We start from the raw sequence: 25356 nt of genomic DNA on the forward strand, positions 1-25356 counted from the left end.
ACCAAGACCATTCAGCACGGAAGTGGAGCACCACTTTAATCTCAGCATTTGAGGAAGAGGCAAGTAAATCTCTGTGAGACTGAGGTTGGCCTGATCTACATGGAGATTTCCAGACCAGCCAGAGATATATAGTGAGATCCTGTCTCAAATAAAATTAATTTGATGTTTATTACATGAAGACAGGAAACTTAAGAATGCCTTTTACTTTGTAACAGAACTTTCTGAACTGTTAGGTTATAGTATTTTGTATTTGTATTTTCGAATATTAATGTGTTATTTGAACAGTAAAGGTGTAGCTTATTGTTTTCACTTTTAAATACTTTTTATTCTGGTGTGTGTGTGTGTGTGTGTGTGTGTGTGTGTGTGTGTGTTACTATTAACTGAACCCAGGCCCTCATGCATCCTTGGTCAGCACTGTACTACTGAGCTGCATCCCTAACTCTTCTCGTATTATTTTTGTTCTTTTGAGAAAGATTCATTGAGTACCCAGCTCGTCTTAACCCCAGCTGAGGCTTTAAGCTTGTGCTCCTCCTCAGCCTCAGCCTCTTCAGTGGCTGGGATGACAGGCCTGGGGCATCAGGACTTGTTTCTTTCATGCATGCATGCGTCATCCTGTGTGTATGTGGCAGGGGGTGTGTGCCTCGAGGTCAGAGGACAGCTCGCAGGAATTAGTTCTCTCTTCCTACCATGTGAGTTCTGGGGACCAAACTCAGGTCGTCGAGCTTGGTGGCAAGTGCCTTTACCCACTGAGCCATTATTCTGGCCTCTGCTTGCACTCGTGAAAATATAGAATTTTAACAGAGCTAAATATTAAAAAATCTTTAAAACCTTTAGAACAGAAATTAATTCACTCTAAGAACATCTTACACGAAAAGATGACTATCAAACGATCTTTCAAAGTATTTATTCCAAATAAAAATTCATACAAAGTGGTATGAACAGGAACACAGCATCAGGTAAGATAATTCTGGTGGGGGGGAACCTTGAGAAGCACAGTCCTTGGGCTATCAAAATGATAAAATTCAAAGTAATTTTACATAAGATACTTTAATGAAAAATAGTGCCATTCCACGCAAGTAACAAGACCATGCTGGCCACCAAGTAAGAAAAAAAATAATCCTTTACAACTTATACACACAGCTCTTATCCAGCTCTCAGAAACACCTATTTTATCCCCTAAAAAGATCATATTTTCTTGCTTCTTATTCTGGTGGAAATTATTCAGTATTTCAATTTTTTTTTGTTTTTACACAAGTAAAAGAACATTTTTTTCAGACAGCTAAAGAGGAACCAAATGAACCCTTAAAATGGTAGTTAATATCTAAATGATTTTTAGGAAAGCAAGAACGGCTGGACAGTGGGTCTCTGGGCAAGGGAGGGATGGTGTTCTTAGAGGGAGTGGCTTTCAGAGTGAGAGCTCAGTGAGCTCGGAAAGTCTTCTTCCTGATAACAGCCTGTGTTGACACACACCCAAAGGTATGGATCACACAGGCAGACACACACACACACACACACACACAATCATATACATGCACACACTCCACCTGCGTCCTGGCAAGGCTGCCCCCAGACTCACTTCACTTGCTGGAGCACTCACTGCCCCCTGCCTGCAGCTGACCCTTACCCCGGACACCATCCCTCCTTCCTTCCTCTAGGCCTGCCAGTCCTACTCTGTCCCTTCCTCCTGGGCCACTGTCCTGTCCTGCTGCCTCCTGGCTCTGCAGACACTTGGGCTGAGCCTCCTCTTCTTGCTCCTCCTCAGAGTCTGACTCGGATTCATCGTTGTAGAAATGAATGGTGGCTTGCACTGGGAAGCTGGCCAGCACTTTTTCCCCAGAGCTCTGCAGGTATTCTTGTCGCTTTGAAAGGGGTAAGTAAAGCCTAATATTAAAGAAACAAAGAAACCATTGGCTCCTGACAAAAGCACTTAGTGCCCCCATTTCTGGCTCATTTTTGCCTGCTGTGTACATGATGCTTTCCTTTTTTTTTTTTTTTTTTGGTTTTTCGAGACAGGGTTTCTCTGTGGTTTTGGAGCCTGTTCTGGAACTAGCTCTTGTAGACCAGGCTGGTCTCGAACTCACAGAGATCTGCCTGCCTCTGCCTCCCGAGTGCTGGGATTAAAGGCGTGCGCCACCACCACCTGGCTACACAATGCTTTCAAGTTACCCGAACACAGAACTGGACACCTGCTGAGGGACTAGCTAATAACCACCCCCACTCTAATCAACCTAGTCCCACAGCAAAGACAGTAACAAAAACTGGGCTCTAATCAATTGGATGGATGATCTGAACCCTCCTGGACAGGAAATGTCCCGTCCCCTGCGCACATTCACCTCAGAGGACAGAAATGTAACCCTCTGAGACCCTGGCCTGGAGGAGTAATTGACTGTTCCCATAGTGAAGAGAAGGATGAGAGGTGGATCCTTCTCACCAGAAGGAAAAATGCGTTTGGGAAAAGACATAAAGAGACAGAAGGAGAGAAAGAGGGAGGAAAGACGGAGAGGTGCAGAGGGAGGGAGGGGGGAGTGAGAGGGAGGGAGGGAAAAGAGAAGGGAGGAGGAGAAGAGAACAGAATGGAGGAAGAAGAAAGGAACAGGGAGAGAGATAAGGGAGAGAAAGAGGAAGGAAAAGTTTAAATACATACAAATTGGAGCCCCCAAGTTTCAAGATTTATAAAACTGGAGATTCCAGTTACTAAGAAAAGTATTTAAAAATGGCACCAATAATCTCTTAGTATTTCTCACTTATTAATTCATTCGCTCCTCCCTCCCCCATGGTCTTCTGAGGAAGCAGGGCTTGTCAATTGATGGCTGCTGATTTTAGTGAGTGTCCCCTTTCCTGGTTAGAGGACAGGGAGAGAAAATCATCTGGTTATACACTGTGTGGCGATGCTTAGTTTCCTGAGATCCTGGTGGGTCTGTGCTTCCCTGGCTCCAGCACCCTTGGCAACATCTGGACACGTTTCTGACTAAGGAGAAACTCCTGTGGGTTCTGGGCAGGAGCCGGAAGTGCTGCCAAACACCCTGCCCTGCTGGGGTCAGTCTCTACAGCACAGTCCTGCCCAGTCTATGGTGTCAGTAGGGCGGGAGCCCTGTAGCAGACAGAGCACATGCCAAATGTGTCAACACAGGTAAAGCAGAAATATAAACAAGGTTTATACTGGTCTGTGTTATAGTTAGGTGGTTAGTATTTGCCGGTGAGTTTGAAGGGCAAATGGAATTTGTCATATGACCAGTTCCAGCTTGTAACAAAACATTAAATGCATAAAATCACAAACAGATTCCAGAAATAAAATAATATGTCCTTGAAACTCCTTGGTAAGGAAAAAAAATAATACTAGATACTATATTTAATTCTTGACTTTGCTGAGAACGCTAATGTGTACTGCCGTCTAGAGATCATGTGGTCTTTATGTGCTTTTTACCATGAAATAGCAGAGTATTACCTGACTGGGTGCTGGAACCCAAAGGCTCCCTTTGATCCCGAAGTTTGCTGGCTCCCCCAAGGCTCACACTGTAAAGACAAGTGTGTAGAAACACAGATGTAGTCAAGGATCCGCTGACGGTGCCATCCTGGAGCTTTATCGATCCAGCTGAAGCAGTCTGTACCGACTGCTAGCCGGACTAACATGAGCGGTTCAACATATTAGTGTCTCGCAGGTTCTGCTTCTATTTATCCACAGTGGTCCAGGAACTGAGGGTTCAGACCTTAAACCCATGTGTGTGATACGGTGTATTTGTATGCTTGTGTGTGTGCAAGCATGCTTGCTCATGAGTGTGTGCAGTATGGTGTATTTGTATGTGTGTGTGTGCAAGCATGCTTGCTCATGAGTGTGTGTGGTATGGTGTATTTGTATGTATGTGTGTGTGCAAGCATGCTTGCTCATGAGTGTGTGTGGTATGGTGTATTTGTATGCGTGTGTGTGTGCAAGCATGCTTGCTCATGAGTGTGTGCAGTATGGTGTATTAGTATGCGTGTGTGTGCAGCATACTCGCTCATGAGTGTGTGTGTGGAGACTAGATGCCCATGGCCAATTGTTTTCTGTCCCTCAAACAAAAGTTTTGTTTTGTTTGGTTTTGTTTTTTGTTTCTTTGGTTTTTTGAGGTTTTTCTGTGTAACCCTGACTGTCCTGGAACTCTCTCTGTAGACCGTGATGGCCCTGAACTCACAGAGATCCACCTGCCTCTGTTCCCAAATGCTGAGATTAAAGATGAGCACCACCTCCACCTGGCTTACCAACAAAGTTTTATTGAGGGAGGGTTGCTCACTGAACTTGGAGGTCACCTATTTAGCTAGACTGGTTTGTCAGCAAGCTCCATGGTTCTCCTGTCTCAGTCCTTGGTGCACCCCACACCAGGCTTTGCACATGGGTCCTGGGGATTAGAATTTAGGTCCTCATGATTGTACAGCAATCACTTTACCTACTGAGCCATCTCCCCAACTCCCAGGTCCTAGATAGACATGTGTGTGTTTGCATGTGTATATGTATGGGTAAATATATAGACATACATGTGTGCATTTGCCTGTGTATATGTATGTATATATATATATATGTATACACACACATATGAGAGACATGAGGCAGAAGGGACAGAAGGGAAAGAAAGGAGACTAGTGGAAGGGAGACTATAGGGAAATCAAAGGACGGGAATATACATTTTGTATTTGGTTGCTCTCTGTGCTGTTCCATCCTGAGTGCATGCATATGTATGTGTGTGTGGTGTGTGTGTGTGTGCGTGTGTAACAATCTGTGAGCAAACTGACCTACAGGATGTCTCTGCAGACACTAACACTGTGAAGAGCTCAGTGCACAGTTAAGTGGGGGTCTTTGGAACACAGTCCTTCACACTGAGGCTGACCCTTCCGAACTACAGAAAACAGCTTCTGGATTAAGTTCCTTGTAATTTTAAACAGTCCCTAAAGTGAGGTGGTGATGCTGCACGCAACCCCGTCCTGCTGAAGATGACTGAGGTGGGAATGATGCGCACTGTGGTAGACTGCCAGGCATGCTGCTAATCCGACCAGATAGAAGCTGCTTCCTGCAAGCATCCTGTCCTCACTAGACTGAGGACGTGCAATGCCCGCTCATGAACTGAAGAAACCAATCCCACAAACATACGCGCCCTTAATTTTTTATGCCACATTTTCTTTTTCGACTTTTGAGACAGGGTCTCACTATGAAATTCAGGCTGGCCTCCAATTTTCAGAGACCTTCCCAAGTGCTAGGATTACAAGCATGAGCCACCACACCTGGCTTTCAAAGAGAGCTTAATAAAAGACCGGTTCTCACGGAGGGAAACATGGAAACACGCACACTTTGGCGATTAAATGGGACTAGAAAGGTAAACCAGCTAAGCACCGAGCCTAAGGCGTGTGCGTCCTCTTAAGCTCTGAAGAACAGGCTGGAGCAGACTTCAGCCACAGACCTCTGACTGGGAGGCTATGGCAGGAAGCCTGGGTAGTAGGTAGGATGGGTCCTGGCAGTGTGGACAAGCGGCCAGGACAGAAATGCGCCAAGACCAAGAAACTGCAAGGCATGGGCTGTCAGGCTGTACAGCGATAGAACATATGTGTATCATCGGATATGCCAGTCCCCAGGCTCCATCCTCAAGACCAGAAAAAAAAAATTTTTTTTTAAAAGATTTGGTCTATCCCTTTTCTCCCGTCCAGTGGAAGATACAGCTCTCTAGGACCACCAAGTGAGTACAGGGAGCTCCTCTGATGAAAGAAGGCTTTGTATCATATTTATATCTTATTATAATTTCAGTCTGCTTGCTGGGAGTCCCGGGACAGGTCATCAAACCTCAGTACCTCCCATAATCCTCTATATGATGGCATAGAGACTGGGGGCTGAGGAATTGTCCTGTTTGGCCAAGAGGGGGTGTTATTAGCCAGAAGCTCTGCAGTCCAAGCACGGTACACTTACCCCGTTGGCTTGGGAGAGCCCGATCTATGGAGGCCTGCGGAGAAACAGGCTGTGACCAACGAAGAGTAAGCTTTCTCTTACTGGGGAGTTAGCTCCTAGTAAAGCTGGAACCTAGTGACAACAGAAGACCCAGGGGTGGATCCCAAGACCCGCCCTGACAAGGGTGTGGGAAGGCAGTCAGTTCTACAACCCTGACAGAACACCAGGCTCCCCCAACCGCCCAAATCCTGGATATAGCCGCTTTGTGTGGAGTGCAGTCAGCTAGAAACGACTGTGCCTTGCTCGATGTAATCATCACAAGGGGCATTCTCATCAGAACAGAAGCAAAGGCTACCTGCCCGAGGCTGCCGTCATTGAGTACTTCCGGGTTCACACACAGCTGAGTGACCCCACAGTCGTGGTTCACCTAGAGGAAAGTCTAATCAATTGTGAGCTTCTCCTTTAAAATCTGGCTTTTAAGAACTGGAGTCTGAACGCTATAGAATTCATCTCCCGTTTAGAGCCATAATAATTAGGGCTAGAATACCACTTACTGGACTACTATCTTTTTATTTGCTTCATTCTTTAAGCACATAACTACTAACTGAATTAAAGCACCCAATATACAAAGAACATAACTTAGCTGTAGAAGAGTACAGAGAGCTGCTTTGCTACCCCTAACTTTTCTTACACATATCTGTACACATAGCTGTATCCACAGGTGTTAGGTAAATAAAATGCATGGTCCGCCCTGGTCAGGCTAACTCCTTGGTTTCAAAAGTCAATTTATATTGGAAAATATAACAAATGTAAGTAAGCAAGTCATTACCTTAACCAGTTAAATGCAATTCAGGGACAGTGCAAAGATACAGGACTGGCTGCGGCAATTCACCTCTGCCTGCGGTTCTCTGCTTGAGTGTATTTGCACAGACGACAGCTCCTCCAGGAGCCCTTGAAGAAGGGGCCGAAAGTGCTTCTGAAGAGCCAGTCGTTGGGTGGGGCCTTTGTCTGCACCTTCTGGGCACTTGAGGCAGATGCCTGCCTTTCTTTGCACTGTGGGACCAGCGGCCCCGCTAATGTACACTCAGCTTTTCTCTAAGGGGGCTGGATTTTGCCTCTCCCCTTTCCACCAGCAGGTTTACAGAAGAACCAAGACACACCCCCACTCTACCCCCTCCGCTCCGTGAAATTACCTTGCAACAGCTTTGGAGCCCAACGGGTCCATTTAGCGCCTCTGCTCACTCAGGCGCTACCTGCTGGACCTCCAGGCGCTTCTGAGTTAGAACATGGAGTAGACCTTTCCTGGTTTTTTGTTTTGTTTTGTTTTGTTGATTACTATGGAGATGGTGCCATTTTCTGGCTTGACAGTTACCTACAACATCCACAATTTAACTTACCCGGCTTTCAGTTCTGGTCAGTTCCGCGTCTCCAGGGGGCGGCACCCACGGTCTCCACAGAGCCGGAACAGAACTGGAAAGGAGCACCGGGAGAGACTGAATCCCCGGCATTTCTGTTGCCCCTTAAAACATTACTATGAGAGTATAGTGTCTGCTTGACAAAGAGGCCCTGCACACACCATGTTCTCTTAAGGTCTGTCTGCAGGCCGGGTCCGCCAGTACCTTACCTGTCTGTTCCTATCTCCTGCAGAATTCTCTGCCCTCTGTTCCCAAGGAAACTCTGAGAAGGTAAGCCCCAAATCTAACACCATTATTGGGGCACGTGTTAGTCGAGTTATTTTTCTCCCAGCTAAGCTCTCATTGATACTTCAAGATTTCCCATTACAGCTGTTTGGTTTCAACTACATCACCTCTGTCACGGAATACTCTTGATGCTACAGCGTTCTATCACGCCGAAAGGCAATCTGTCTCTCCATCACCAAGGAGTGCCCTCCCTACCTCCCCAGCTAATCTGATCTCCTTAAACTTCACACCTTTAAAGACAGCTGCATCCCAGGAATGGGCAAACGCTGAGTTCCAGCATAGAGGAAAGAGATAGTCGCTTAGTGATAGAGCGCAGGATCCTTTTGCAAGTTTCGCATAGGCCCCCCAGCTTTCAGTGTTTACAGCTAGATCAATTTCAGATCCTCAATATGCACAAGCGTTGGCCCATTTCCTTGCCAGGAGTCCGCGGGGGTCCCTGCATTTCAGACAGGAGTTTTGCAGTTGTCTATCTCAGGCTAAGGAACTCGCCCTGAGTCAGGGCGCACCTCCATCCGGACCGCAGGGACACCCTCACCTTTCGGGCCCGCGCGGCAGCGGTGGTCTCCCGGGATCATCCCTGGAACAGCGGCAGAAGCTTCCCAGCGCCTCCCGGGCTCCGGCCGCCGCCTCGGGTCTCATGGTGCGGGCGGCACGCGAGTCCCGCAGCCCGACGGCGCCTCGTCCTGCTCGCCGAGCGTGCTCACCTACCCGCTCGCTCCGCGCCAGGTTTAAAAACAGGGGCGGGGCGGGGCGGGGAGGGGACTCGGGAAACTGCGCACCCCCCCCCCGGGTGGGGGAGGGCTGGGGACCGCGGGAGCGGGCCAGAGGAAGCGGAGGGTGGAGTGGAGATTGTCAAGGAAGACAGCCTGCTCGGGACAGCGGGGAGGGGTGGGTGTCCAGAGTGGAGAAGGGACAAAAGAAAACCCGGAGGGGTCACGGCGGAGCGGGAAGCTCAGGACCGGACCCTTCAGGATGACGGGTGTCCTCTGCGTGCCCTGGAGGTCGTCCCCACTGCCCAGCAGCTCTTGGCTGCCCTCGGGGTTCTGATCCCATCCAGGAGGATCCCATCTCGCCTGCCCACCCCACCCCCTTTCCACACTGCGAGACGTTGTGGGTGTTGGGGCAGAGTCCTTCATACACTGGATTAAACCCTGTGTCCAGTGGAGGACCCTGCGGGGTAGGCAAAAGATATGAAGGCACAGAGGGCAGTAAGGTGTCAGGAATATATATATATATATATATATATATATATATGCTTTTTAAGTTTGATAACGCGTATCTGTTAGCCCAAAAGTTAGACTTCAATTTAGCACTAAAGAGATCTTTTGAAGAGAGAATGAAAATATATCTAATTGCAGTCATTTACACAGCTAATAAAAATACACTCACGTTAAACTGGGCAGTGGTGGTGCACTCCTTTAATCCCAGCACTCGGGAGGCAGAGACAGGTGGATCTCTGAGTTCGAGGCCAGCCTGGTCTGCAGAATGAGTCCCAGGACATCCAGGGCTACACAGAGAAACCCTGTCTGGAAAAACCAAAATTAAAAAAACAAGCAATTCGTGTAGGTCCTTTATTTTCTGTCTTCATCCTGTGTATACAATCCAGGGCCTTTGCAGAGTTCCAGAGGCTATGGGAAAATAGATACAAGATTTTTTTAATTATTATTTTAGACGTATTTGTTTTATTGTGTGTGTGTGTGTTGCCTGCATGTGTGTCTGTGTACCTCTTGCATGCTTGTGGAACTGGAGTTACCTGTAGCTGTGAGCTGCCATGTGGGTGCTGGGAGTCACCAGGTCCTCTGCAAGAGCAACACGTGCTCTTAATCACTGAGCCACCTCTCTATCCCCTAGATACAGGGATTTTTAAAGACCAGCAGTGGTTTCTGAGGGGTTATCTGTTTATATTTATTAATTTATGGGCATGGCATGCATGTGGAGGTTGGAGGGCAGCTCATGGGAGTCCATTCTCTCTGTCCCCTACGTGGATTCTGGGAGCAAACTCAGGCTGTCCAGTTTCATGGCAAGCATTGTTATCCACTGAGTTGTTCTGTTGGCTCAGGTTCCTAAGGACTTTGAAGGGCTTTTCAAATATTTTCTAAATTTTCAACAATGAATATATTACTTTTTACTGTGGCAAAAGAGAATACAAGCTTACCGTTTTAATCACTTTCTAATATGCACTTAAGCAGGTGACATGATGTCCACTCACCTGGCCTTTCATCTCCAGAACCTTCCATCATCCTGCAGGGAAGCAGTCCCTGCTAAATCACTTCAGGTTCCCCTCCCCCACCTTGATAACCACTACTAATTCCTGTGTCTATAAATGTAACCGTCGTGTTCCTTTGTGATGCATTTACTAATGTGGTCATCCTCACCCCAAGCCTGCAAATGAGGCTTTATCCACAGTGTGCAGGTTGAGGAACTCCTCAGGGTCTGGAGAGACAGCTCAGAGGTTAGGAGCCTGTAACTGACCTTGCAGGGGACCAGAGCTGCTTTCAAGTAGTCACCCCATTGAGAGGGTGATTCTCAACAGGCTGTAACTCTCGGGCTCCAGGGGATCTAATGCCCTCTTCTGCCTCTGTGGGCATCTGCACTCCCGGGCACATACCTGCTTTCTGGACACACAGGCAAACACAATAGTTTAAAAAGTCGAAAACTGGCAATTGGAGATTAAATAAGATACGCAAAATCACTGGTTACAGAGCCAGGACTGAACTAAATGTCAAGGCAAAAGGCACAGCGCTTGCACACAGTGGCATGTCGTCTTCACTCTTCTGTCGTTATTTTTTTACTAATGCTAAGAGAAATGTCAGATCTCCATGGTCAAAGCTTGGGCAGTTTGAGTAACAGAATATTTGCTTATGGTTCAAGGTATAAAATAGATACCCATAAGTTCTTACTTATGGTTCAAGGTATAAAATAGATACCCATAAGTTCTTCTTACATGAATATTTGCTGAATAAATGAAAACTTGAAAATAAGTGAAGGAAAGAGAAGACACAGGGACAGAAGGTCCAAGTGTCCCCGTGGTTTCTGCAAATGACCGACTCTCAAGGCAATCGTAACTAGTCAATGTGCTTCACAGGTTGTATTTAATACAGAGTGACTCTGTGGAGGCAGGTTTGAGTCAGCGAGCCGCAAGTGGCTTTATCCTCTAAGTCGTCTTGCTGGCCCAACAATGTGTGCTTTTTATTGTTGTTTTTGTTTGTTTTTGAGACAGGGTCTGTCTACATAGCCCTGGCTGTTCTGGAACTCACTATGTAGACCAGGTTGGCCTTAACTCACAGAGATCTCCCTGCCTCTCCCTCCTGAATACTGGGATACAGTTACATCATAGCCCCCTCCCTTTTCCTCCTTCCAAATCCTCTCATGTACTGCCCCTTGCTCTCTTTCAAATTCATGGCTTCTTATTCTTTTCTTTCTTTCTTGTTTTTTTTTTTTTTTTTTTGAGACAGGATTTCCTGACTGTCCTGGAACTCTCTCTATAGACCATCCTGACCTTGAACTCACAGAGATCTGCCTACCTTTGCTTCCTGAGTGTTGTCTTTAAAGGCAAACGCCATCACCTCACAGCCAACTTCTTTTTCCTTTAATTGTGACACATGCACATAAATATAACCTGCTCAGTATTTATAAATGTCATTTGTTTGTATGTTTTCAGGGCTGACCACTTGGTATTCGTAATCAATTGGTGTGCTTTTCCCTGGAGAAAACTTTTTCTCCCTCTCTCAGCCTTCCTTAGTTGTCTGTGGTTCTTTGTCTAGGGTGGAGGCGTCATGAGCTCCCTGTAGCTATCATGTTATCGGGTCTATTGGTGTCGCCCTTGTTCAGGTCGCTGGTAGACAGGCCTGCGGACGAGACTTCGTGACTGTAGCTTCTGACATTTCTGGGGAAAACAGTCTCACAGCAAACTTCTTTCCCTCCGATTCTTACAGTCTGCTCCTTTTGAAAATACCCCTGAGCCTTAGGTGCAGGGCTTGGCTTGTAGATGCATCAGCTGGAGCTGGGCACAACTCTGTACTTTGGTCGATGGTGGATTCCATCTGTGACAAAGAGAAGGCTCCTTGATGAGGGGTTATTTTTATTTTACATGATGAATGTTTTCCCTCCGTGTTGTGCACCAAGTGAACGATGGGTCCCACTGAGGCCAGAAGAGGGTGTCACATTCCTGTACCTGGAGATATAGTCGGTTGTGAGCCACCAGTGGGCGCTGGGAACCTGGGTTCTTTGCAAGAGCATCAGGTGCTCATTGCTTTTGAGCCTTGATCTAGCACCTCATTTCTCTCCTTTTTGTTTGTTTTTTAGCTCATTCTATAGATACGGAGATTAAAATACAGAACATGGCTGGGGCGTAGTTTAGTGGTAGGTTGCTTAGCATTCAAGAGGCCCTAGATTGATCCTGTTGGATTCCCTATCCTGTGAAATATACAAATAAATTACAGCAAAAGAAACAATCTACAATTAAAGTCACTGAGAATGTAAAGGCATTTCGTGTTACAGAGTATCTGAGTATAGTAACTTCCCAAACTTAGAGTCCAGGGAAGATCTTTATGCACAAGGAAGTCCTTGGGCAGAAGAGACAGAAAATTCATGGTGCCCTTGGCACATAACCAGGGAAATCTATCGAATTTCAAGGCTGTCAACCTGCCTCAGGTGGTGAAGTAGGAAATAAACGGAGATCCCATTTTGTGCTCTCTTGTCTTTGATTAAAAACTCCTGCTCAGATACTGACTTCCGGTGAGAACTTAGAGACAAAGACTGAAGTTCTCCATCAGAGGGTTTCTGGCAACTCTCTGAGGAGGATGTCAAAGTCAAAACATCCAGAGGGTGGAGTATTTTTACATAAACAGTGTGGAAGACAGGCAGGGAAGTGATCATTTCCTCTCCTTTTGCTTGGTTCAGCCTCACTTCCTGGTCCCTGCTCTGCAGAGCCTTGCACAGCTCTGGAAGCTGTTTTAGAAGCCGTGAGATGCTGTTATTACTTGTGATGTTGTTGTCATTCTTATTCTTATTTTTTACACTGTTGGAAACCAAACTCAAGGCCTCCTGCATGCTAGCAAGGGTTCTACCACGGAGCGCCTCCCTCAGTTCAAGACTGAAAATAATCTTTTAACCTATGTTATTAATTTATGGGGGGGGGTCTGTGCCTGAGTCACTGTGCCTGTGTGGATGCAGATGGCATCTGTGGAGAGGCAGGTGTCTCCTTCCACGATGCGGATCCCTGTGCTTCCTGGCAAACACCTTGTCAGCCCTCATAATTGCCTTAAATTAAAGCAAAAACAATAGTGTATTTGTTCCATGGGGATAAGAGATCCATTTTAGGTTAAAACTTTATATGTGACATAATTTTTTTAGGTGTATATAATAAAATTTCCTATTCTAACTCTTTTAAGGGTGTAGCTGGTGCCATTGAGCACACTGACATCGTCCCATTGCCTCTCTACGGTCCCGCCCCCTTCCCTTACAGGCCCATGATTTGATGGTTTGGTACCAAGCTGGTAGAACATTCTCTCTCAACCACTAAACTAACATCTTAGTTTAACATCTTAGCACTTTTTTTTTTTTTTTTTTCCGAGACAGGATTTCTCTGTAGCTTTGGAGCCTGTCCTGGAACTAGCTCTTGTAGACCAGGCTGGCCTCGAACTCACAGAGATCTGCCTGCCTCTGCCTCCTGAGTACTGGGATTAAAGGCGTGCGCCACCACCACCCGGCTACATCTTAGCACTTTAAATAAGATTTGGAATCTACCATGGGTCCTAGTACCATTTCCCTGAGGACACAGACAGACAACGGAATAGACAAAGTTTCATCTTCTTATACTGAAATTTTAAACAATAGCTTCTATTGTGCTTTGAGTATGAAACTCCCCAGGGCTCGGGTGTCTGAACACTGTTTCCACATGGTGGCGCTGTTTGGGGAGGTTGTAGGGCCTTGAGGAGGCAGAGTCTTGCTAGAGCAAGTGAGTCTCCTGAGGGCACGCTTTGAGGTCTTAGAGTCCCACTCCACTTCCTGTCTGTTCTCTGTTTATTGACAGTGGACCATGTGACTAGCTGCCAGGCCTTCCCCACCCAAACTCGGGCAGCCACCATCCTGTCTGTCTCTCTGAGTTGGATTAGCTTAGGTTTCAGTGGGTTGCTCATATGAGTGGAATCACATGGCATTTGTCCGTCTGTGACTGGCGTGTACCTTTCATTTGACACGATTTTCCCTAAGTTTGTCCATGTTGCAGCATGGGTCACAATTTCCTTTCTTCAAAAAAAAGTTTTTTTTAATTTATTTATTTGTTGGTTGGTTGAACGGAATGATGTGGTATTCACGGGGGGGGGGGGGAGTCATAGATGGTTGGTTGAACGGAGTGGTGCAGTATTCACAGGGGAGTCATAGACGGTTGGTTGGTTGGTTGAACGGAATGATGTGGTATTCATGGGGGGGGTCATAGATGGTTGGTTGGTTGAACGGAATGATGTGGTATTCATGGGGGGGGTCATAGATGGTTGGTTGGTTGAACGGAATGATGTGGTATTCATGGGGGGGTCATAGACAGTTGGTTGGTTGAACGGAATGATGTGGTATTCATGGGGGGGGGTCATAGATGGTTGGTTGGTTGAACGGAATGATGTGGTATTCATGGGGGGTCATAGATGGTTGGTTGGTTGAACGGAGTGGTGCAGTATTCACAGCCGGTGTGTGGGGGAGTCATAGAACCACTTGCAGGACTTGACTTACCAGTTCTACCATTAGATCCCAGACTGAGCTCAGTCGGGTTGAGAGCAAGCATCTCTACCCACTGAGCCATCTTGATGGTCCAAGTTGACGGCTGAGTATTGGTCTACATGCTCATTATGTAGGCTACATTTTGCCACCTTTGGTGACTGCCAACAGTCCTGTTGTGGGGGCAGAAAGCTGTGCTAACTGTCCTCGTCCCTCATGAAGCTCACAGCCAATCCACCTACAACAAAAGACAAGTTAACAAGAGAAAAGCACAGTTGTTTACTTGATACAGACAGCTTCAGAAGTGAAGATTCAAAAGATTCCTGTTATGATTTGAATCTAAAGTATCCCTTACAGGCCTGTGATTGGATGGTTTGGTACCCAGCTGGTCGACTGTTCTCTCTCAACCACTAAGCTAACACTCTTACCACGTTATATGAGATTTGGAATCTATACCATTCTCCTGAGGATACAGATGTGTGTCAACTGTACACACATTTTGATGGCTCTGCATGGAGAACAAGGGGAGGGAAGAACAGCATCCTCTGGGGCATCCACGCTCTTAGAAATAAAATTAAACCAAGCCAGGCTTGGTGGCACACACCTACAAACCCCAGACTCAGGAGAGAGGCAGACACACACCTACAAACCCAGGACTCAGGAGAGAGGCAGGAAGATTGGAAGCCAAGTTCATCCTCGGCTACATAGCAAGTTCCAGGCAAGCCTTGGAACCAAAACAACAAGAAGAAAGCAAGTAAGCTTGTCCAGCACACTGCCCTTCCCTGTGGAGTAATAGCACTCACTCCTAGGCCGGGCCCCGTGTCGCCAATGACTGCATGTTGCTAGGACAATGTCTGGTGCATAACAGACACTCCATAAATGCCTCTGAAAAAAAAAACACGTTACATTTTCCCCTAAAGTGCTTGTCTGCCTACATGGGGTGTAACCTCTTTATTCCCTTTCTGTTTCCAGAGCCCAGAATAGTCCCTCTGTGTTGTAGATGGGTGAGTCTGGTTGCCCTCAGATCACAAACACAGTCTGGGGGAGGGGTCCACAGGGGCCATGGAGGCTCAGCTCAAGGGCTTATACTGGCCCACAGGTTTGTTCTGTCTTCTTAAGCTGTCTTGGGAAAGTGCAGCTGCTGTCCTTGTGACCCAAGATGGCATTTCCGTGTCATGTTCCGAGAAGCAGTGTGTGTGTGTGTGTGCGTGTGTGTGTGTGTGTGCGTGTGAGGGGAGTCTGTGCTCACTCTGTCTCAGCACTGTATACTGGGTGTATATGTGTGTACATCTGTATGTATCTCTATATGTGTGTACAAGTATGTGTGTGTGTGTGTGTGTGAGAGAGAGAGAGAGAGAGGGAGGGAGGGAGGGAGAGAGAGAGGGAGAGGGAAGTCTGTGCTCACTCTGTCTCAGCACTGTATACTGAGTGTATATATCTGTATATTTCTCTATATGTGTGTACAAGTGTGTGTGTGTGTGTGTAGCCTGTGCTCACTCTGTCTCAGCACTGTATACTGGGTGTATATATCTGTATATATCTCTATATGTGTGTACAAGTGTGTGTGTGTGTGTGTGAGGGGAGTCTGTGCTCACTCTGTCTCAGCACTGTATACTGAGTGTATATATCTGTATATCTCTCTATATGTGTGTACAAGTGTGTGTGTGTAGCCTGTGCTCACTCTGTCTCAGCACTGTATACTGAGTGTATATATCTGTATATCTCTCTATATGTGTGTACAAGTGTGTGTGTGTGTGTAGCCTGTGCTCACTCTGTCTCAGCACTGTATACTGAGTGTATATATCTGTATATCTCTCTATATGTGTGTACAAGTGTGTGTGTGTGTGTGTGTGTGTGAGGGGAGTCTGTGCTCACTCTGTCTCAGCACTGTATACTGAGTGTATATATCTGTATATCTCTCTATATGTGTGTACAAGTGTGTGTGTGTGTTTGTGTGTGAGGGGAGTCTGTGCTCACTCTGTCTCAGCACTGTATACTGAGTGTATATGTGTGTACATCTGTATGTATCTCTATATGTGTGTACAAGTATGTGTGTGTGTGTGTGAGAGAGAGAGAGAGAGAGAGAGAGAGAGAGAGAGGGAGGGAGGGAGGGAGGGAGGGAGGGAGGGAGGGAGGGAGGGAGAGGGAAGTCTGTGCTCACTCTGTCTCAACACTGTATACTGGGTGGTTTATGGTCTAGAATTTATTCTCTTAATTGTGAAGGCTGGGAATTCCAAAGTCAAGGGGTTGCTGGATTCCATATCTGTTGAGAACCTCTTCACAGATCTCAGCTCTCACTTGGATGGAGAAAGGTAGGCCAACCCTGGGGCTTCTTCAGTGCAGGACAGTGCCACTCACTTTTCTTGTTTGTGTGATCAATTAAAACCAATGCAGGGCACACCTGTGAAAGATTTTGTTGGTTGGCTTTTTGTTTGTTTGATTTTTTTTGTACAAGTTTTTGTTGTAGCTTTGGAGCCTGTCCTGGAACTAGCTCTTGTAGACCAGGCTGACCTTGAACTCAGAGATCTGCCTACCTCTGCCTCCTGAGTGCTGGGATTAAAAGTGATTAAAAGTGTGTGCACCGCCGTCCGGCTATTGGCTGGCTTTTTTGAGGTGAGAATTTGAACTTTAAGTCTGGATCATTTGAGGTCAGAAGACCTACCCTAAATCTGGGCCGCACTTTATGATAATAGCCCGTATAAAAGGCCTTGGGAGAATGGCTTTCTGCCTGCTTGCCCCCTGGCTAGCGCGTTTATCTATCCTGCTGCTGAGACATTCCTTTACTGGTATTAGACCCTTCTTCAGGATTCCAGTGTAGACTGAAGACCCACTGAGACGTCACTGAACTGAACTACCAATCCTTGACCTTCCCATGGGGAGACAACCATTGTTGGACTAGCGGGAAGCCTGTAAGCTGTGTGCAGAACCGCTGTCATCTTTAGTATACGATAAAATTACAAGTATGTCATAGAACTACCTTGCAATTTATGGCTGGTAAATGCTTGATTTGTGGAACTACTTTATATACCTATACATTCAGGGTTCTGGAGAAAAGTTCTCAGGCGAAAGGGGGTGATGTGTTCAAGGAGTGGAAACAGTTTTGAGTGCTGTTCTAGGGATCTGCTTAAGCCTGGGGGAGGGGAGCGTCTCATTTGGGCACCAACCAAATCCGACTGGATGGGCAGAAATGAGAGTGCTTAGACACCCACTTGGGGCTGCCATCTGAAGTGGAGCAGGCTTTCCCAACTGCAACAGCTGGGACCGGATGACGCGGGGGTTGGATGAGGAACAGAACTGCTAGACCGGGTGTGGGGAAACTGAGCAACTGTCTTCCGGCGCTAGAAAAAGGCGCCGCCGCGGGAAGGGTACCCGGAAGCAAACGGTGCAGCGAGCATGGCCAGCCTGGCTCGGCGGGGTGTGGGGCGCTACGGAGGCAGACTGCAGCTGCAGGGTGCGGGGCAGGATACTGCAGCCGGGTCGCGCGTCCCCGAGGTACACGCAGTTTTGCGCAGTGCGCACTCCCGCGCGATGCTCGCGGCTGCCGCCAGGGGGCGCAGCGGGGTCTCAGCGCGACCACCATGCGGAGCATCCGGCCGAGCCCTGGGCTTCGAGGTAAGCGGGGCGCCGCGCCCGCGGCTGTCAAGGGCTCGCCGGCGGGCTGAGGCCGCTCGACGGGCAGGCGAGCCTAGCCGGGATGTCGCCCGGGCACCGCAGCCGTGTGCGTAGGTCACGGCCACCGCCCACAGCAGTGGAAATCCGGCTTCCGCGCGACAGGGGCGGGGCTTCCCATGGGGCCACATCCGGGGACCTTGTCCGTCCCCGCTGCGCGCGGGCGCGCGCGAAGCCGCGGGGCCGGAAGTCGCTGCTGCACAGGGTGAGAAAAGTCTTAAGTAATGTGAAAGACAACTGGTACATGATCAGAAACCATTTTCAGCATACATCAGAGATGAAGGATTAGTGTCCCTAATGCGCAAATGGGTCTCGAAGATTGAGGGTTAGTCAATTTAAAGAGATGGGCGGAACCGGGGACGCGCGTCAAATGACGTAAAGGCCGATTTCTGCTACCTGGAAAGATACTCAGTATATCTCCCAAGAATGACGTAATGCCCGATTTCTGCTAGCCGGAAAGATACTCAGTGTCTCCCAAGAATGACATAATGCCCGATTTCTGCTAGCAGTTCTCTCCCAAGAGGGGCAGCACAGCGCTGTCGCTTCACCACGCCCGTGGGGCACGGATAGGCTGTGGGGAAACAGGCTCAGACATCGGTGCGGATGCAAGATGGAGTTGCTCCGGCAAAGCGAATTTTGGTGTCCAGCACACTTCGTATGCATCTGTCCTGTATCTACTTACCCGCTCTCGATTTTACCCTTTAGAAACTAACGCTGTGGGGAAGTGTGTGGATCTGGTTACTCAGTGCAGTCACCTGCAGGGGCAGAGCTCTGCACACAGCGTCGGTGCCAGCACGTCTGCGATTGGCTGGATGAGTCCGCAATGCAGCACAATTTGGTTGTTTAGAAAAAAAAATGTCATTTGACATAGACTACTTTTTAGATTCCGCTGGTAAATGGAGGAAAGCTGGACATACACGGATGCTGTATGATTGTAATTTTTGTGTGAGAAGGGGAACTAGTAAAAATTTCGAGTATTTTAAATGAAAGAATGGAGGAAGATTTAAAGAAAGTTTGCCATTTCAAAACCTGGGATTTATCTCTAGCCAAATTATACTGCGGTAGAGATGTAACTGTGGAGGAGGACTTGTCTAGCGGGCCTCGGACTAGGTTCAATACCCCCACTAAAGAAAATAATTATACGGAAAGTGAGAGATAGTGAGTGAAAGGTTAGTCTCTTCAAATATGGAGACTTTGTTCAAGTAAAGCAGGGGTTTGGATAAGCAATATTTATAACAAATCACTGTCAACGAGAGTGATGTCATTATCCTCACCTAGTTTCTCTAAATCATTTCTTTTATTATTTAAAAAAAACAAACCAAAGTAAACTCCAAATATCTCAGGCTTTTATTTTTTTGTAGATATAAACATTAGAATTTGTAGAGATGTTGCCAGAGGAATTTTGAATTCAGTTGCCTGGAGTTCTCAGTTGTCATTGTAACTGAAGATGAGGCTCACCCAGCTTTTCCGAAGCCTGTGTGGACGTGTCCTCACAGTGAATTGAGATGAAAAACAGGAATCTTGGAAGAGTTCACCTCCTGACGTTTTTCAGCACAACTTAGAACATCCATTAGGGTCCTTTCTGTCTTCAGTGTGGGATCTGGTCTCCTCCGCCCAGACAAAAATCACCTGGTTTTGACTCTTACTCATTTAGGTCGTTGTCTCCTAGGAGATCACTGTGGGAAGACTCTGTAAGCAAGTCTGAAATGCGTGTTGTCTGTGTGAGTGTGTGTGTGTCTCTGTGTGTGTTTGAGCATATGTGTGCTGGTGCCTGTCCTCCTGAGGAACCCAGAGAAGGGTCTGGTGTCCTGCTCTCTCACTTCCTGCCTCCTTCCCTTGAGATAGGGTCCCTTTCTGATCTGGACCTAGGCTGGCAGCCAGCAAGTCCCAGCCATCTCCCTTTCTCTGCTTTCTTCCACCCACACACTGCAGCAGTTACAAGTGCATGTGTGGTGGCCGTGCCCAGCTTTGATGTGGGTGCTAGGGTTGGAAATTGTGTGCCTGGTGCCTGTGGCGGCCTGAAGAGGATGTCTGTTACTCTGGAACTGGAATTACAGGCCTGTGCGCTGCTATGTGGGTGCTGGGGATTAAACCCCGGGTCCTCCAGAAGAGCAGCTCTTAACCGCTGAGACGTCTCTCCGGTTCTAAAATATTTTTCAAAATAGCCGATTATTTGGGTGACTGTTTTGAGCAGTTCTGCTGTCTGGTGGCCTGGGAAGGTGGAGCTCCTCTCTGTTTCTGCTTGTAGTCAGCTACTTCTCCAGAAGCATGGGGATTGCTCTGTAAATATTTGTTATTTTGGTTTTTGTTAAGTGATGTGTTGTAGCGAGGGCTATAAATTTAGACACAAGCAGATTTAGTTCCAGGAAAATGAACATGCCTACACTCCTAACACCTGGGAGGTGGGAGCAAGAGAATTGAAGTTCAGGGTCAACCTTGACTCCTTAGCGCCTTGGAGGCTGTGGTTGTTGGGTTTTGTGTACTGGACACAAACCTAGACATATCTGGGAAGAGGGGACCTTAATTGAGAAGATGCCTCCCCCCCCCCCGTAAGATTGGCCTGTAAGCAAGTCTGTGGATATTATCTTGATTGGTGTGAGATGGCCCATCTCACTGTGGGCAGTGCCACCCCTAGGCGGGTGGTCCTGGACTGAACATTCCATGGAGAGCAAGTCAGCAAGGAGCTCCCATTCATGGCTTCTGCTCCCGCCCCTTTCCCGACTTTACTCGGTGGTAGGGTGACCTGAAGGTTGTAAACTGATGCAAACCCTTGGTTCCCTAAGTTGTCTTTGTCTTTGGTCTCTATTGTGTGATAAAACATGGCCAAGGTAACTTATAAAAGAAAGCGTTTAGTTTGTCTTGCAGCATTTTAGGGTCAGAGTCTATGATGGCAGAGTGAAGAAACAGCTGCGAGTTCACATTTCGATCCACAACTATGAGGCAGAGCAAGAAAGATGGGGAGAGGGAAGGAGGGAGAGAGAGAGAAAGAGAAAGAGAGGGAGGGAGGGAGAAGGGAGAGAAAAAGAGCAAACACTGGGGATCCCTCCATTCTTTTAAAACTTCAAAGTCCTTTTCCAACAAGGCTAGACCTCCTAATCCTTCCCAAACAGTTCCACCAACTGGGGACAGCGTTTTCAAATATATGAGTCTATGGGGGCCAGTTTATTTCAAACCACCACAGTTATGATATTTTATCACAGCAACAGAAACCTAACTAGGTCAGAGGCCAACCAGGGTGAGGCATGAGACACCATTTAAAAAAAAATCAAAGGTAAACAAAGTAGAATTAACTTCATATTCTGTTTGAAAATGCCCTTGCTTGTAAATAGGAAACATCATTTAATAATATTTTTGCAATTGGGAAGCGATAGCACACACCTTTAATCCCAGAACTTGGGAGGCAGAGGCAGGAAGATCTCAGAGTTCAAGGCCAGCCTGGTCTACAGAGTGAGTTTTAGGACAGCCAGGGCTACACAGAGAAATCCTGTCTCAAAAAAAAAAAAAAAAAACTTGTTTCTTTCCTTCCTTCCTTCCTTCCTTCCTTCCTTCCTTCCTTCCTTCCTTCCTTCCTTCCTTCCTTCCTTTCTTCTTTCTTCTTCTCTTCTTCCTTCTTTTTGCCAGGGATAGGAGGGGGCATTGTCTCTCTATTTAGCCTTGACTGGTCTGAAACTTAACTTGATATTTAGACAAGACTGACCTTGGACTCACAAAGACCTACCTGCTGCCTCCAAAATGCTAAACTAAGCGCATGTGCCACTATGGGTAATTCTGCATTTTTTAAAAAAGATAATTTTTTTTATGTGTATGAGTGGTTACCTGCATGTAACTGCACCATATGTGTGCAGTGCCTGCAGTGGCCAGCAGAGGGCACCAGAACCCCTGGAACTGGAGCATGTCAGGCTCCTGCCATATTTATCGTCTATTCATCTTGTGATGGGTGTAGAGGCTAGATTGGAGAGTTGCAGTGCCTCGGGGAATCAGTGGAGATGAAGCAAAGGTATCTTAGATGTCGGGCATCTTGAGTGATGCTGGGTGTGATAGTAAGGAAGTACTACAGGGCGGGGAACATAAATGTGGAGGGGGTAGTGCCTCTTACCTGCAGTTCTTTATGGTCAGACACGAATGGAATTTTTAAAAATAGCAAGACTGCATGAGCAGGAGGAGACAGGCAAGCACAGAGTTGACGCGAGAGGAAGAGGCTGAGTGCCAGCAGAGGCTCTGACAAATGCTTTGTTGTAGAGAGGAGCAGCAGAAACTGTCCGGTACAGCAGCCTGCTCAGGAGACCAAGGCGCCAGCACCAAGTCAGAGGGAGTGAGCTCCAGGAAGCCTCATCTCACCCCCGTGAGACGGCAGCCCGAACAGCGGCACCCAAGGTAGAAGCGGACTGTCCTACCTCGAGAAGGCAGTGCAAACCGTGGTTTCTCTGTGGTTGTCAGTACTGCTGGTGCCAAGGAAAGCTCTCGTTCCAGAGGAGCCATAGCTGAATATGTGTGACCTGAAAACATGGGTTGAGGCGCCCTGCATTTCCACGGTGGAAGCAGTTTCATGTTGTAGCGTAGTCACAGAACAAGAGACAGCCACAGATCAGCACGCTGAGGGACTGCCTTGACAGGGACCCCCGTGGGCAGGCTGCAGAGTGGAGAGTCTCTGCTCCAGGTCTCAGCTTGTTATCTCCTGGTAATTTTAGTTTCTGGGTTTCTGAAAGCTAGTGCCTTCCAAAGGCCCCACCCATAGTCACAGGGACATTAGGGCGAGCAGGCGGGTGGTAAACGGCTGCTAAGGGGACTAGGAAGAGCCTTAGATAAAGACAGATGATTTTGGGTTCTGAACTGTATCCTCCCAACTCGCCACAATCATGAAGTTCTCTCAGTCAGCACACACAGCTTTTCCTGGGGACCTGTTCACAGCCTCTGAATGTAAATGAAGCAGCAGAGCTACAGAGGGGCTTGAACTTGGTAGTTGGCCATGGTCTGATGAGGCAGTTTTTAAAGTATCTGTGTGTATGTGTGTTACATGTTTAATTAAACCATTAAATTGAAATATAGTGTTGGGAACTGGGGTCCTCCCTAGTCAGAGAAAAGGGGGACCCTGTGGATTGGAGTGAAAGGGGTTTTTGTTTTGATTTTTTTTGTTTGTTTGGTTTGGTTTTTTGAGACAGGACTTTTGTGTGTGTAACAACCATAGCTGTCCTGTAGACCAGGCTGGCCTTGAACTCACAGAGATCCGCCTGCCTCTGCCTCCTGAGTGCTGGGTCTAAAGGAGTGCACCACCATGCCCGACTGGAATGAAAGGTTTTTCATTTTGCTCTATCTACTTATTTTTATCTATTTTTTATTTTATTTATCTATATTTTCTCTTTCTTTCTTTTTTCTTTTTTTGAAACAGGATTTCTCTGTGTAGCCCTGGCTGACCTAGAACTTGATTTGTAGATCAGGCTGGCTTTGAACTCACAGAGATCCTCCTGCTCTTACCTCCCAAGTGCTGGGATTAAAGGTGTGTACTACCACCGCCTGGCCATTCGGATTTATTTTTAAACAACTATTTCTATGAGCCTGGAACAGGGCCATCCACAGCAAAGGCATTCCCTGGGTCCATATCTTGGTTTTTAAATATCATTGTCTGTGAAAAGGAGCCAGAGGTCCTTGGAGAAATGCCTCCTTCAGGGAGAGTAAGAGATGAGTCAGGAACGGGCCCTGCCAGAAAGCACAGTGATGCCCAAAGAAATGATGGCGAGAGTCCAAAAGAGCGTGGAGCTTCCAGACGCTGAGCCTGGTGCAGCCTGGGAATGAGGCTGAGTGGCGGTAACACTGAAAATAGCACTGAGGAAAGACCTGGCCTGGGGAGTGCTCAGAGGCTAAGCATTTGCCGTGCGAGGACGAGAACTGGGGTTCAGAGCCCCAGGTCCTCCATGAAGCCTGTGAGTGAAGCCTCCGCACTCCAGCCTCTGAAGGCAGAGGCAGGGGCTCACCCGAGCAAGATGGCTAGGAGGAGTAGCCATACCATTGAGCTCTGGGTTTGACTGAGAGATCCGGTCTCAATGAGTAAGGTGGAGAATGATTGAGGATTGGCTTCCACATGTATGTGTCCCCATGTGCAGGCACACCCACATGCCTCAGTGCTCCCTCACCTGCCTCAGTGCTCCCCCACATGCCTCAGTGCTCCCTCTACATTCCTCAGTGCTCCCTCTGCATTCCTCAGTGCTCCCTACACATGTGTCAATGCTCCCCCACATGTCTAGTGCTCCCTCCACATGCCTCGGTGTTCCCTTCACATGCCTCAGTGCTCCCTTCACATGCCTCAGTGCTCCCTCCACATGCCTCGGTGTTCCCTTCACATGCCTCGATGCTCCCTTCACATGCCTCAGTGCTCCCCCACACCTCAGTGCCCTTATGTGCAGGCACACCCTCATTCCTCAGTGCCCCCTGTGCAGATACATCCACATACCTCAGGACCTACACACCACAGTGCTCCCCCACATGCCTTAGTGCTCCCCCCACATGCCTCAGTGCTCCCTGTACATGCCACAGTGCCCCCTTAACAGAACGGAAAAAGAAAACCAAGTCCACCACTCATGGGTGAAGGTGAAAAGCAAAGGAAACTTAAAAGCAAACAGATGAACACGGTAAAAGGGATGGTCCCGACTCATAGCAGAGCCTTCCCCACTCACAGTAGAGCCGTTCCCACTCACAGTAGAGGGGTCCCCACTCACAGTAGAGGGGTCCCCAGTCACAGTAGAGCGGTCCCCACTCACAGTAGAGGGGTCCCCACTCACAGTAGAGCAAATGTACACAAGGAAATGCTGAAGGAACAGCTCAGCGAGCAGCCTTGTGTTCAAACAATCCACAGGTGCGGCAACCATTGGATGGAAACGATAATTGAAGAATAAAGAGTATTACAGGTTCAGAGTGTCACCCCACAGTTAATGTTTCATAAAGACTAGGAAGGAATTTGTTGGATACACCTACACAGTGTGATTGCAGTCAGCATTGCCATTGAGGGTGGAGCTGACCTCACTGCCCCAAATGTATAACCTGAAATGTCATCATATAGAGGAGAAAGGTCACTATAGAAGAGCTACCTCCAGAAGAGCTAACCCAACTCCCCTGAGCCCTGCCTAAGGCCATCCTTGATGGTTTTATGACTTTCCTGACCTAACTCCCCTCCCCTTATGTCCCACCTCCCTACCGCCCAAGTGAGAATTAACAACATGACTTTGGGGAGAATCTGATATTCTTGGGAAAATCTTATAGCTGGCAGATGTTAGCTGTGGGGCAATTTAAATCTGACATCAGTTACCGCAGCATGATTGAGTAAGAGAAACGTTCTTAGGAAATGCACCCTGAATGCTTGTGGATGAAGGGTTATGATTT

The 25356-nt window shown here is 47.6% G+C and overlaps 2 protein-coding genes across 6 annotated transcripts in view; one reads left to right on the forward strand and one right to left on the reverse strand.

Moving 5' to 3' along the window:
- Positions 1–911: 911 nt before the first annotated feature.
- On the reverse strand, positions 912–11147 carry Ripply3 (ripply transcriptional repressor 3). Of its 2 annotated transcripts, XM_057764071.1 has the most exons (7): positions 11130–11147; positions 10078–10220; positions 8995–9233; positions 8141–8775; positions 7303–7375; positions 3446–3513; positions 912–1881 (listed from the first exon to the last, which is right to left on the reverse strand). In XM_057764071.1, the coding sequence occupies exons 4-7, from the start codon at positions 8242–8244 to the stop codon at positions 1578–1580; spliced, it is 549 nt and encodes a 182-aa protein (XP_057620054.1). In that variant the 5' UTR covers positions 8245–8775; positions 8995–9233; positions 10078–10220; positions 11130–11147; the 3' UTR covers positions 912–1577. The 2 variants fall into 2 exon arrangements, with proteins under 2 accessions (XP_057620054.1, XP_057620053.1); XM_057764070.1 differs by having other exon boundaries at positions 8141–9233.
- A 6491-nt stretch (positions 11148–17638) lies between these two features.
- The window catches only part of Hlcs (holocarboxylase synthetase), a 187775-nt gene continuing 180057 nt past the window's right edge, over positions 17639–25356 (forward strand). For 3 of the 4 annotated variants that reach the window (XM_057764062.1, XM_057764064.1, XM_057764066.1), the window contains exon 1: positions 17639–17928. In XM_057764062.1, coding sequence (XP_057620045.1) covers positions 17710–17928 — 219 coding nt within the window. In that variant the 5' untranslated portion in view covers positions 17639–17709. Of the gene's footprint in view, positions 17929–18176; positions 18191–25356 lie in introns of those variants that run through there. The other variant, XM_057764068.1, reaches the window with a different exon arrangement.

This window comes from Chionomys nivalis, chromosome 3 (assembly GCF_950005125.1).
Source record: "Chionomys nivalis chromosome 3, mChiNiv1.1, whole genome shotgun sequence".
Taxonomy (NCBI): domain Eukaryota; kingdom Metazoa; phylum Chordata; class Mammalia; order Rodentia; family Cricetidae; genus Chionomys; species Chionomys nivalis.